This window comes from Rattus norvegicus, chromosome 4 (genome assembly GCF_036323735.1).
Source record: "Rattus norvegicus strain BN/NHsdMcwi chromosome 4, GRCr8, whole genome shotgun sequence".
Classification (NCBI taxonomy): Eukaryota; Metazoa; Chordata; class Mammalia; order Rodentia; family Muridae; genus Rattus; species Rattus norvegicus.
The window spans coordinates 160,483,289-160,496,229 of NC_086022.1; the positions used below are offsets into that span (position 1 = coordinate 160,483,289).

The following is a 12,941-nucleotide window of genomic DNA, read 5'->3' on the forward strand; positions in this document are numbered from 1 at the left end:
ATCAAATATCCACGGCAACTACACAAGACTTTGAGCAAGACCATGAAGGGAGAACCTTAGAAGAGTTAGTGCCCTTGACCATGAAACAGAAGAGCACTATGTGTCTGGGCACAGGCTCCATGGTCGCACGGTGCAGTTTGGTGCTGACTACATGGAGTTGACACAGGCTTCACAGATGAGAGGCACAACCCTTCACAAGACTGCTCTCACCTCCTATACCAGCCAGATACTGTGGGCCACTCAGGACATTTGCTGCTCGGACCCTCTGGCTATGAATTTCATAGCCCTCACTGCCTCCTCTATTAATACTATAATTTACCAGAATAACTCACAGGATTTGCAAATGTGAAAAACTCACTCTCACTGTCTTATTATGGTTAGAGGGGGAGGAATCCAAAAACAGCAAACAGGAGTGCTCCCAGATGATGTCCCAGAGGGCCCTGATGCTGAGACACTCATGTCCTAGGGAGTCATTACCCTCCTGGAACATCTGCGTACTTCAACAAGCTCACCCGAGATCTCTTTTTTTTTTTTCTGATCATATAAGCAATTTTGGTTTATTCTTTAAGAAGATAGCAAAGGCCTAGAGAGATGGCTTAGTGGTTAACAGCACTTGTTGTTCTTATAAAGGGCCTGAGTTTATTTTCCAGTACCTTCATATTTGATCAAAAACACTGTGGTTAACTCCAATTCCAGGGTATCAGACACTTTCCTCTGACCCTCACGTGTAACATGCATGAGCACAGACATACAGCAAGAACAAAAGTACTCATCTACATACAATAAAATAAATAATACTTTTTAAAAGAAATGTGTATTTCACATATTGTTCATCTTTTATCATTTTCATAGATCTATACTTAAAAGACACCAGAGGATAGTTGATAGGTATTCTCCATTTATAAAATTAGCCAATTCAAGCCAAATTAAAATATAACGGTAGATTTAATGGGGGCAACCAGCAGCTGGGCTCACTGAGCACACAGGAGAATGTCAGTAAATTCTCCAAAGCTATGCAGAGGGAGAGAGAGGGGAGGGAAGAGAGAGGGAGACAGTTTGGGCACAGAGAGAAAAGACAGATGAGAGAGAGAGAGAGAGAGAGAGAGAGAGAGAGAGAGAGAGAGAGAGAGAGAGAGAGAGAGAGAGAGATTTAATAAAGAAATGTCCATATTATGTAATGAAGAGCCACTGGTGACAGGAAGCCTATTGGCTGGAAAGTGCAGCAGAGAGCAGGCTATGCCAGCCACACCGTTTAACAGGTAGGAACTGAGGGATGCGAGAAGAATGAACCTGTAGACTAGATCTGTTTTGATATATGCCTCTCAGCCACTTGTCTCGGACCTGAAACCCAACAATAATGTTGCAGTATTCGAATAGGATTTGAATTATCTAAAAAGCATCAGGAACTGTCTACTCGTTAGCCTTTTTGATAAAACTAACACGTTACTCCGTACTTGAAATTTTCAGTGTTTTCAAAGATTAATTTGCATTATTAAAACGAATATTTTTAAGTGTTTAAGTATTATTATTTTTTTATTAACTTGAGTATTTCTTATATACATTTCGAGTGTTATTCCCTTTCCCGGTTTCCGGGCAAACATCGCCCTCCCCCCTCCCCTTCTTTATGGTTGTTCCCCTCCCCATCCTCCCCCCCCTTGTCGCCCTCCCCCCAACAATCTAGTTCACTGGGGGTTCAGTCTTAGCAGGACCCAGGGCTTCCCCTTCCACTGGTGCTCTTACTAGGATATTCAATGCTACCTATGAGGTCAGAGTCCAGGGTCAGTCCATGTATAGTCTTTAGGTAGTGGCTTAGTCCCTGGAAGCTCTGGTTGCTTGGCATTGTTGTTCATATAGGGTCTCGAGCCCCTTCGAGCTCTTCCAGTTCTTTCTCTGACTCCTTCAACGGGGGTCCTATTCTCAGTTCAGTGGTTTGCTGCTGGCATTTGCCTCTGTATTTGCTGTATTCTGGCTATGTCTCTCAGGAGAGATCTACATCCGGCTCCTGTCGGCCTGCACTTCTTTGCTTCATCCATCTTGTCTAATTGGATGGCTGTATATGCATGGGCTACATGTGGGGCAGGCTCTGAATGGGTGTTCCTTCTGTGTCTGTTTTAATCTTTGCCTCTCTATTCCCTGCCAAGGGTATTCTTGTTCCCCTTTTAAAGAAGGAGTGAAGCATTCACATTTTGATCATCCGTCTTGAGTTTCATTTCTTCTAGGCATCTAGGGTAATTCAAGCATTTGGGCTAATACCCACTTATCAATGAGTGCATACCATGTGTGTTTTTCTGTGATTGGGTTACTTCACTCAGGATGATATTTTCCAGTTCCGACCATTTGCCTACGAATTTCATAAAGTCATTGTTTTTGATAGCTGAGTAATATTCCATTGTGTAGATGTACCACATTTTCTGTATCCATTCCTCTGTTGAAGGGCATCTGGGTTCTTTCCAGCTTCTGGCTATTATAAATAAGGCTGTGATGAACATAGTGGAGCACGTGTCTTTTTTATATGTTGGGGCATCTTTTGGGTATATGCCCAAGAGAGGTATAGCTGGATCCTCAGGCAGTTCAATGTCCAATTTTCTGAGGAACCTCCAGACTGATTTCCAGAATGGTTGTACCAGTCTCCAATCCCACCAACAATGGAGGAGTGTTCCTCTTTCTCCGCATCCTCGCCAGCATCTGCTGTCACCTGAGTTTTTGATCTTAGCCATTCTCACTGGTGTGAGGTGAAATCTCAGGGTTGTTTTTATTTGCATTTCCCTTATGACTAAAGATGTTGAACATTTCTTTAGGTGTTTCTCAGCCATTCGACATTCCTCGGCTGTGAATTCTTTGTTTAGCTCTGAACACCATTTTTTAATAGGGTTATTTGTCTCCCTGCGGTCTAACTTCTTGAGTTCTTTGTATATTTTGGATATAAGGCCTCTATCAGTTGTAGGATTGGTAAAGATCTTCTCCCAATCTGTTGGTTGCCGTTTTGTCCTAACCACAGTGTCCTTTGCCTTACAGAAGCTTTGCAGTTTTATGAGATCCCATTTGTCGATTCTTGATCTTAGAGCATAAGCCATTGGTGTTTTGTTCAGGAAATTTTTTCCAGTGCCCATGTGTTCCAGATGCTGCCCTAGTTTTTCTTCTATTAGTTTGAGTGTATCTGGTTTGATGTGGAGGTCCTTGATCCACTTGGACTTAAGCTTTGTACAGGGTGATAAGGATGGATCGATCTGCATTCTTCTACATGTTGACCTCCAGTTGAACCAGCACCATTTGCTGAAAATGCTATCTTTTTTCCATTTGATGGTTTTGGCTCCTTTGTCAAAAATCAAGTGCCCATAGGTGTGTGGGTTCATTTCTGGGTCTTCAATTCTGTTCCATTGGTCTATCTGTCTGTCTCTGTACCAATACCATGCAGTTTTTATCACTATTGCTCTGTAATACTGCTTGAGTTCAGGGATAATGATTCCCCCTGAAGTCCTTTTATTGTTGAGGATAGTTTTAGCTATCCTGGGTTTTTTGTTATTCCAGATGAATTTCCAAATTGTTCTGTCTAACACTTTGAAGAATTGGATTGGTATTTTGATGGGGATTGCATTGAATCTGTAGATTGCTTTTGGTAAAATGGCCATTTTTACTATATTAATCCTGCCAATCCATGAGCATGGGAGATCTTTCCATCTTCTGAGGACTTCTTCAATTTCTTTCTTCAGAGTCTTGAAGTTCTTATTGTACAAATCTTTTACTTGCTTGGTTAAAGTCACACCGAGGTACTTTATATTATTTGGGTCTATTATGAAGGGTGTCGTTTCCCTAATTTCTTTCTCGGCTTGTTTCTCTTTTGTGTAGAGGAAGGCTACTGATTTATTTGAGTTAATTTTATACCCAGCCACTTTGCTGAAGTTGTCTATCAGCTTTAGTAGTTCTCTGGTGGAGCTTTTGGGATCACTTAAATATACTATCTTATCATCTGCAAAAAGTGATATTTTGACTTCTTCTTTTCCGATCTGTATCCCCTTGACCTCCTTTTGTTGTCTGATTGCTCTGGCTAGAACTTCAAGAACTATATTGAATAAGTAGGGAGAGAGTGGGCAGCCTTGTCTAGTCCCTGATTTTAGTGGGATTGCTTCAAGTTTCTCTCCATTTAGTTTAATGTTAGCAACTGTTTTGCTGTATATGGCTTTTACTATGTTTAGGTATGGGCCTTGAATTCCTATTCTTTCCAGGACTTTTATCATGAAGGGGTGTTGAATTTTGTCAAATGCTTTCTCAGCATCTAATGAAATGATCATGTGGTTTTGTTCTTTCAGTTTGTTTATATAATGGATCACGTTGATGGTTTTTCGTATATTAAACCACCCCTGCATGCCTGGGATGAAGCCTACTTGATCATGGTGGATGATTGTTCTGATGTGCTCTTGGATTCGGTTTGCCAGAATTTTATTTGGTATTTTTGTGTCGATATTCATAAGGGAAATTGGTCTGAAGTTCTCTTTCTCTGTTGGGTCTTTGTGTGGTTTAGGTATAAGAGTAATTGTGGCTTCATAGAAGGAATTCGGTAGTGCTCCATCTGTTTCAATTGTGTGGAATAGTTTGGATAGTATTGGTATGAGGTCTTCTATGAAGGTCTGATAGAATTCTGCACTAAACCCGTCTGGACCTGGGCTCTTTTTGGTTGGGAGACCTTTAATGACTGCTTCTATTTCCTTAGACTCCTAAGGAAATATGGGGTTGTTTAACTGGTTTATCGGTTCCTGATTTAACTTCGGTACCTGGTATCTGTCTAGGAAATTGTCCATTTCCTGAAGATTTTCAAGTTTTGTTGAATATAGGTTTTTATAGTAAGATCTGATGATTTTTTGAATTTCCTCTGAATCTGTTGTTATGTCTCCCTTTTCATTTCTGATTTTGTTAATTTGGATACACTCTCTGTGTCCTCTCCTTAGTCTGGCTAAGGGTTTATCTATCTTGTTGATTTTCTCAAAGAACCAACTTTTGGTTCTGTTGATTCTTTCTATGGTCCTTTTTGTTTCTACTTGGTTGATTTCAGCTCTGAGTTTGGTTATTTCCTGCCTTCTACTCCTCCTGGGTGTATTTGCTTCTTTTTGTTCTAGAGCTTTTAGGTGTGCTGTCAAGCTGCTGACATATGCTCTTTCCTATTTCTTTCTGCAGGCACTCAGCGCTATGAGTTTTCCTCTTAGCACAGCTTGTGTCCCATAAGTTTGGGTATGTTGTACCTTCATTTTCATTAAATTCTAAAAAGTCTTCAATTTCTTTCTTTATTTCTTCCTTGACCAGGTTATCATTGAGTAGAGCATTGTTCAATTTCTACGTATATGTGGGCATTCTTCCCTTATTGTTATTGAAGACCAGTTTTAGGCCGTGGTGGTCCGATAGCACGCATGGGATTATTTCTATCTTTCTGTACCTGTTGAGGCCCGTTTTTTGACCAATTATATGGTCAATTTTGGAGAAAGTACCATGAGGAGCTGAGAAGAAGGTATATCCTTTTGCTTTAGGGTAGAATGTTCTATAAATATCTGTTAAATCCATTTGGCTCATGACTTCTCTTAGTCTGTCTACGTCTCTGTTTAATTTCTGTTTCCATGATCTGTCCATTGATGAGAGTGGGGTGTTGAAGTCTCCTACTATTATTGTGTGAGGTGCAATGTGTGTTTTGAGCTTTAGGAAGGTTTCTTTTCCGTATGTAGGTGCCCTTGTATTTGGGGCATAGATATTTAGGATTGAGAGTTCATCTTGGTGGATTTTTCCTTTGATGAATATGAAGTGTCCTTCCTTATCTTTTTTGATGACTTTTAGTTGAAAATTGATTTTATTTGATATTAGAATGGCTACTCCAGCTTGCTTCTTCTGACCATTTGCTTGGAAAGTTGTTTTCCAGCCTTTCACTATGAGGTAGTGTCTGTCTTTGTCTCTGAGGTGTGTTTCCTGTAGGCAGCAGAATGCAGGGTCCTCGTTGCGTATCCAGTTTGTTAATCTATGTCTTTTTATTGGGGAGTTGAGGCCATTGATGTTGAGAGATATTAAGGAATAGTGATTATTGCTTCCTGTTATATTCATATTTGGATGTGAGGTTATGTTTGTGTGCTTTTCTTCTCTTTGTTTTGTTCCCAAGACGCTTAGTTTCTTGCTTCTTCTAGGGTATAGATTGCCTCCTTATGTTGGGCTTTACCATTTATTATCCTTTGTAGTGCTGGATTTGTAGAAAGATATTGTGTAAATTTGGTTTTGTCATGGAATATCTTGGTTTCTCCATCTATGTTAATTGAGAGTTTTGCTGGATACAGTAACCTGGGCTGGCATTTGTGTTCTCTTAGGGTCTGTATGACATCTGTCCAGGATCTTCTGGCCTTCATAGTTTCTGAAGAAAAGTCTGGTGTGATTCTGATAGGTCTGCCTTTATATGTTACTTGACCTTTTTCCCTTACTGCTTTTAATATTCTTTCTTTATTTTGTGCGTTTGGTGTTTTGACTATTATGTGACAGGAGGTGTTTCTTTTCTGGTCCAATCTATTTGGAGTTCTGTAGGCTTCTTGTATGCCTATGGGTATCTCTTTTTTTAGGTTAGGGAAGTTTTCTTCTATGATTTTGTTGAAGATATTTACTGGTCCTTTGAGCTGGGAGTCTTCACTCTCTTCTATACCTATTATCCTTAGGTTTGATCTTCTCATTGAGTCCTGGATTTCCTGTATGTTTTGGACCAGTAGCTTTTTCCGCTTTACATTATCTTTGACAGTTGAGTCAATGATTTCTATAGAATCTTCTGCTCCTGAGATTCTCTCTTCCATCTCTTGTATTCTGTTGGTGAAGCTCGTATCTACAGCTCCTTGTCTCTTCTTTTGGTTTTCTATGTCCCTGGTTGTTTCCATGTGTTCTTTATTGATTGCTTCTATTTCCATTTTTAATTCCTTCAACTGTTTGATTGTGTTTTCCTGGAATTCTTTTAGGGATTTTTGTGACTCCTCTCTATGGGCTTCTACTTGTTTATTTATGATTTCCTGGAATTCTTTCAGGGATTTTTGCGCTTCCTCTCTGTAGGCTTCTACTTGTTCTCTAAGGGAGCTCTTAACGTCTTTCTTGAAGTCCTCCAGCATCATGATCAAATATGATTTTGAAACTAGATCTTGCTTTTCTGGTGTGTTTGGATATTCTGTGTTTGCTTTGGTGGGAGAATTGGGCTCCGATGATGTAGTCTTGGTTTCTGTTGCTTGGGTTCCTGCGCTTGCCTCTCGCCATCAGATTATCTCTAGTGTTACTTTGTTCTGCTATTTCTGACAGTGGCTAGACTGTCCTATAAGCCTGTGAGTCAGGAGTGCTGTAGACCTGTTTTCCTGTTTTCTTTCAGCCAGTTATGGGGACAGAGTGTTCTGCTTTCGGGCGTGTAGTTTTTCCTATCTACAGGCCTTCAGCTGTTCCTGTGGGCCTGTGTCTGGTGTTCACCAGGCAGGTCACTTGCAGCAGAAAAGTTGGTCTTACCTGTGGTCCCAAGGCTCAAGTTTGCTCGTGGGGTGCTGCCTATGAGCTCTCCGCGGCGGCAGCAACCAGGAAGATCTGTGCCGCTGTTTCTGGGAGCCTCTGTGCACCAGGGTTCCAGATGGTGTTTGGTGTTTTCCTCTGGCGTCAGAGATGTGTGCAGAGTGCAGTCTCTTCTGGTTTCCCTGGCCTGTCTGCCTCTCTGAAGGTTTAGCTCTCCCTCCCACGGGATTTGGGTGCAGAGAACTGTTTATCTGGTCTGTTCCTTCAGGTTCCGGGGGTGTCTCAGGCGCAGGGGTCCTGCCGCTCCTGGGTCCTCCCCCACGGTAACCCAGAGGCCGTATACAGTTTCCTCTTGGGCCAGGGATGTGGGCAGGGGTGGGCAGTGTTGGTGGTCTCTTCTGCTCTGCAGCCTCAGGAGTGCCCACCTGACCAGGCGGTGAGGTCTCTCTCCCATGGGGTTTGGGAGCAGAGAGCTGCTGTGGGCCGGGATCTGAGGGTTTGGGACTCCTGGTCTCACCCGAGATCTCTTTGCTTAGGCATATTTCATTAAATTGTGTGATTATACCAAGAGATTAAGCTCAGACTCATGTCTCCTTCCCCCACTGAGGGCAGAATACTGTCCAATGGCAAAGCGGTCTGGCTAACTGGCTTGTCCCTGCCATCTCCTGTCCTCTTCCTGAATAATCTCACTAGTATAAATATAGGCAACAGTTACAAGAGCCTTCAATAAAAAACAACGGTGCCCCTATCACCATGGAAATTCTAAGAACTTGGAGGCTCCTCCCAATGAGTAGTGACAAGGGAAGGAGTTGTGGGGGGGGGGTTCTTTCTGTTTGGCGTTGATTTTTGTTTTTCTTGACACAGAACATCACTATGAAGTCTAGGCTGTCCACAAACTCTCTATATAGCTCAGGCTTGACTTCAGGTTTTGGTCTTCTGGCCTCAGCCTCCCAAGTACTAGGATCACAAGTGCCTCCACATATACCCGGGTAAAATCCTTTATTATACAATAGATTTGGATATAACAGCTCTTCTAAAAAAATGTGTGTGTGTGTGTGTGTGTGTGTGTGTGTGAGAGAGAGAGAGAGAGAGAGAGAGAGAGAGAGAGAGAGAGAGAGAGAGAGGACATGTGGCAGATCAGGCCAGTTGGCTACCTGCAAGGAAATTCCCTATCAGACTTGAAGCAACTGTTATCAGGTTGCTTCCTTGGGACCAAAAGCTTATGCAGTACCACAAAGAATGTTCATTATTGACATGTGACTTTTTTTTAAGATGTGTTTGTAACCCCCAAACACAAACCCTTTCAAAGACCTCTGCTTTTAGCTCTTGTGACATAAAGAAGCAAAGATACTGCACAAAATGATGAATATATACCTTCCTGGTACTTCTATCTAGATTTCATAGCCAAGGCAAATTGCCTTCACAAGGCATTGCAGACAAAATGTTCTGACTCTTGGATTTGTGATACACTGGACAGGATAGTCTTGGTAACAGCACTACTCTAATCTAGGATAAATGACACAGTAAAAAATATCTGAGAAGGGTGGGTGGGCTGGGCATGAAGTACATCAGTACAGGACACACCTAGCACATGCAAAGCTCTAGGTTCAAAACCTACCCTGGGAAAGAAAGAAGGGAAAGGAAGAGAAGGAAGGGAGGGGGGAGAAAAGACTGCTATCATCAGAAAAGCAAGAAGACTTCATAGAAAAAGATCTCGGTGGCATTGAATGAATAAATGGAGTTTGATTGGTTTTGAATGGATACATAGAAAACGGATAAGCTGTGCACATTTCAAGGAAGTGGGACCTGTGATTACCTGCCTGGCTCTGCAAATGGCTTTTGCCTCACCTTCTGCCCCCTTCCCAGTCTCTACATTCAATTTAGAAGAGGAATAGGGGTAGGGGCGGCAGCTTCCCTCCCTTAGAATATCTTCAGTAGAAAGGCAAGATGCATTCTTTTCTGAAGGAACGGTGCCTATGCCTTTAGCTGGACTCACCCTTGGCAAATCATAAGCCCTTACCAAAGAAAGAGCTACGATCCAGACTCAGTCCTTGACACCAGTGGAGGGAAAGGCTCTCTCTCTCTCTCTCTCTCTCTCTCTCTCTCTCTCTCTCTCCCTACACACACACACACACACACACACACACTCTCTCTCTCTCTCTCTCTCATACTCATTCATACTCACACATACACTCACACACACATGCACACACACACACACACAATATGCTCACACTCAACCTACTCATACACACACTCTCACACTTGTTTGTACTAATGCATACACACTCGTACACATGCTCATACACACACTCTCACCTTGCCCACACTCACAATCATACACACACTCACACATGCACACTCACACTCACACAGCATCCCTGCCCCTCCACCACACTCTGCTCCATCCCTTCCTCAGCCCTCTCCCTGTGCCCAGAAACCCTAGCTGCTTGAAAACACAACCGTAAGTGTTATAGACATTCACTAATACATAGTGGGTGTGAAACTGGCCTTGTGTGACTTGGGACCTCCCTAGCCAGTTCTTTCCACGAGGACACTGAGTGACAGCTATTTCACATGGGCCATGGGGTAAATGCTCCAGGAGCCTTGCTTCCTCTGACTCTTAGCACACATTTTTCTTTCAGGTTTGTGGGCAGACCTGGAAGCTATGTCTATGTGTTCGACGGTTACCGCATGGAAGAGGCAAGTAGAGTCTCTGGCGTTCATGCTGGGCCTGCAGTTTGTAGGCTCCCTCACTCTAGCCCCTTTCTTATCTCACTGCAGTCTTATTCATTTTCCAGAGCCCGCAGGGTCTGACTGCTCCTGTCTCTCTCTCCTCTCCCTCCTGCAGTGCGCTCCGGGAGGCTGTCTCATGGAGCTGTGTATACAGCTCAGCATCATCATGTTGGGGAAGCAGCTGATCCAGAACAATATCTTTGAGATCGGAGTCCCGTAAGTGACGCTCAGTTCTCTGTCTCTTCTGCACAGACCAGATTCTCAGCACAGTTTTCATAACCTCTCCCCTTTGCATATGATGTCACTGTCCACTCCCCTTCCTGCGTGCCGGCCACTGTCTTCTGTTTACTTGTTTCCCTATCTGGGCTGAGATGTTTGGGGCTCAGAAAGGTCTACTACTTGCTCAAATATCCATAGAAATAAAGAGCAGAACTAAGGGATAACTTAGACCCCCAAAGGGCAAAGAAGTTTTGATGTATTTGTTCTCCCATTAGGTAAGGAAGAGGGTACAGGTAGGGTGGGAAGATGAATAGGAGGGTCTCATGCGGTCATTTAATAGACTTTGACAACAAAATGTGGAATCCAGGCTCTTAGGAGGGAAGGCACGAATACCTGGTAAAACCCCAGGCTTTATGCACAGTTTCTAGATTGAAATGCTCATGAAACTGAACATTTACCAACAGCTACTAAAATGGGAACAAAACAAAACAAGCAAACAAGGAAAAATCAAATTAGGTGTCCAAACACGGCAAATAGCCTCTGTCTTTCCCTTCCAATCCTTTGGTGTTTTTCCTTTGCTTTGTATTGTATGTATTTCTCTCTCTCTCTCTCTCTCTCTCTCTCTCTCTCTCTCTCTCTCTCTGTGTGTGTGTGTGTGTGTGTGTGTGTGGTGTACGTACGTATGAATGTATGTATGTATGTTGTATGTTTGTAGGTGCAGATGTACATATGGGAGTGCACATGGGATATACATATGTGTGGGTGCATGTGGAGGTATACCAGTGTGGGAGTATATCTGGAGGTCAGGGGAAACCTGTTTCTCAGAGGCTCTCCACCTTGCTTTTTGAGACAGTCTCACTGGCCTGGAACTCCCCAAGTAGGCTAGGGTGGCTTGCTGTGTTAGGAATCTGCTTGTCTCATCTTCCTCATGTGCTTTCACTAGAGGCTACTGCGCTTGCCTTGTGAGGTCCGATCTGGGGATTGAACTCTGGTCTCATGCTTATCAGCTGAGCTTCTACCCAGCCTTCTGTTTTAGTTGTCTGTGATTTTTAAAGAGGAATCCACTTCGGAGCTATTTTTAGCTAGCCTAGTGTCACAGAGCTAGGGAGTGCCAGAGAGTGCCAGAGGTGGTAGCGATAAGTCTAACAGGCTTGGCTAGGTCTCTTGAACACTTACAAGGCTGCCCATTCTCTCTAGATACCTTACTCCTCACAGTCCTCTTAGATACAGTCCTCACAGGGGCAGTTCAAGATCCTGAGAGTCTGCCTCCCTGCTGGGGTTTTACCATGTACCCTATGCTTCCAAGAAATCTTCCAGGAAAAAAGCTGGTTAATCCCTTTCTTCTCAACTGTATTTGCATATTTACTGCCCAAGATTCTTAATTGCAGGCCTTGGAACTCTCATTGGCTAGTTTAAGCAGCAAAAGAATCAATTGAAGTATAAAGTGGCCACTAGAATATTCTTTAAGAGTCAGAGAATCAGACCCTGAGCACCATGGCCAAGAATGACTTTATCCACACATCACAAGACTTAAGAGAATGCCCCTGGTGCCACTTTTTGGCTCTTATGCCTTAGCTATGAAAGGGGAAATATATTGAAATGGCTCTCATCTTATTAGAGCTTATGTTTGGGTAAAAAATTATTCTCCATATGAATGAGTACTCACTGTATAGTACAAATGTCACCAGAATTTTGAAAGTCAATAGTCTATGTGTCAAGATTTAACAGCAGCTGTGTTTCTTGTAGTGTGTGCCTGTATCACCATTGCCTCTCAGAGGTGATCTGTAATTATTTTCTTTAAGGAACCTGTTTTCTTCAGCTACTTTTCTGAACAAACAATACAGCCACTCTGGTCTCACCTTAAACATCTTATAACTGACTCAGAAGTGCTACAAATGGAGGAGTAAAATCTCTAGGATGCAAGTCAAGGCCTTTGAGACATGAAGAGAGATGTCAATAGCAAGAGGTAGATCATTTTTCAAAAGTGGGAATGGCACCCAGTCCTGGGTTCATTGGATTGAATGGACTTAGTAGATAAAAATATAGGCCAACCTCTTTCTCCAAGAAAATGTCACATCAAAGCCATCTGCTTCCATGGAATTAGGAGATCTGTCACTCTTTAAAAGGTCCCTGGTTTGGGCTAGGGAGCTGCCTCAGCAGTCAAGGGCACTGAATGCTCTAGAGGTCAGGAGTTCAATTCCCATCAATCACACAGTGACTCTCAGCCATCTGTAATGGGACCTGATGCCCTCTCCTGTCAGGCAAGCACACATGCAAATAGAGCATTCATGTGTATAAATTTCATAAATAAAATAATTTAGACAGAAAAAAGGGTTCCCTAGTAGATGGGGCCACATCTGGGCTGGTGATGCTGGGTTCTATAAGAAAGCAGGCTGAACAAGCCATGATGAGCAAGTCAGTAAGCAGTACCCCTCCATGGTCTCTGCATCAGTTCCTGCCTCCAGGTTCCTGCCATGCTTGAGTTTCTGTCC

At 42.9% G+C, this 12,941-nt stretch overlaps 1 protein-coding gene across 4 annotated transcripts in view; it reads left to right on the forward strand.

The window, feature by feature from the left end:
* Positions 1–12,941, forward strand: part of Ano2 (anoctamin 2) — a 341,360-nt gene that overhangs the window by 282,818 nt on the left and 45,601 nt on the right. For all 4 annotated transcript variants that reach the window (XM_017593038.3, XM_063286858.1, XM_039108820.2 and 1 more), the window contains 2 exons: positions 10,140–10,197; positions 10,346–10,446. In XM_017593038.3, the coding sequence (XP_017448527.2) occupies positions 10,140–10,197; positions 10,346–10,446 (159 nt within the window). The remainder of the gene's footprint in view (positions 1–10,139; positions 10,198–10,345; positions 10,447–12,941) is intronic.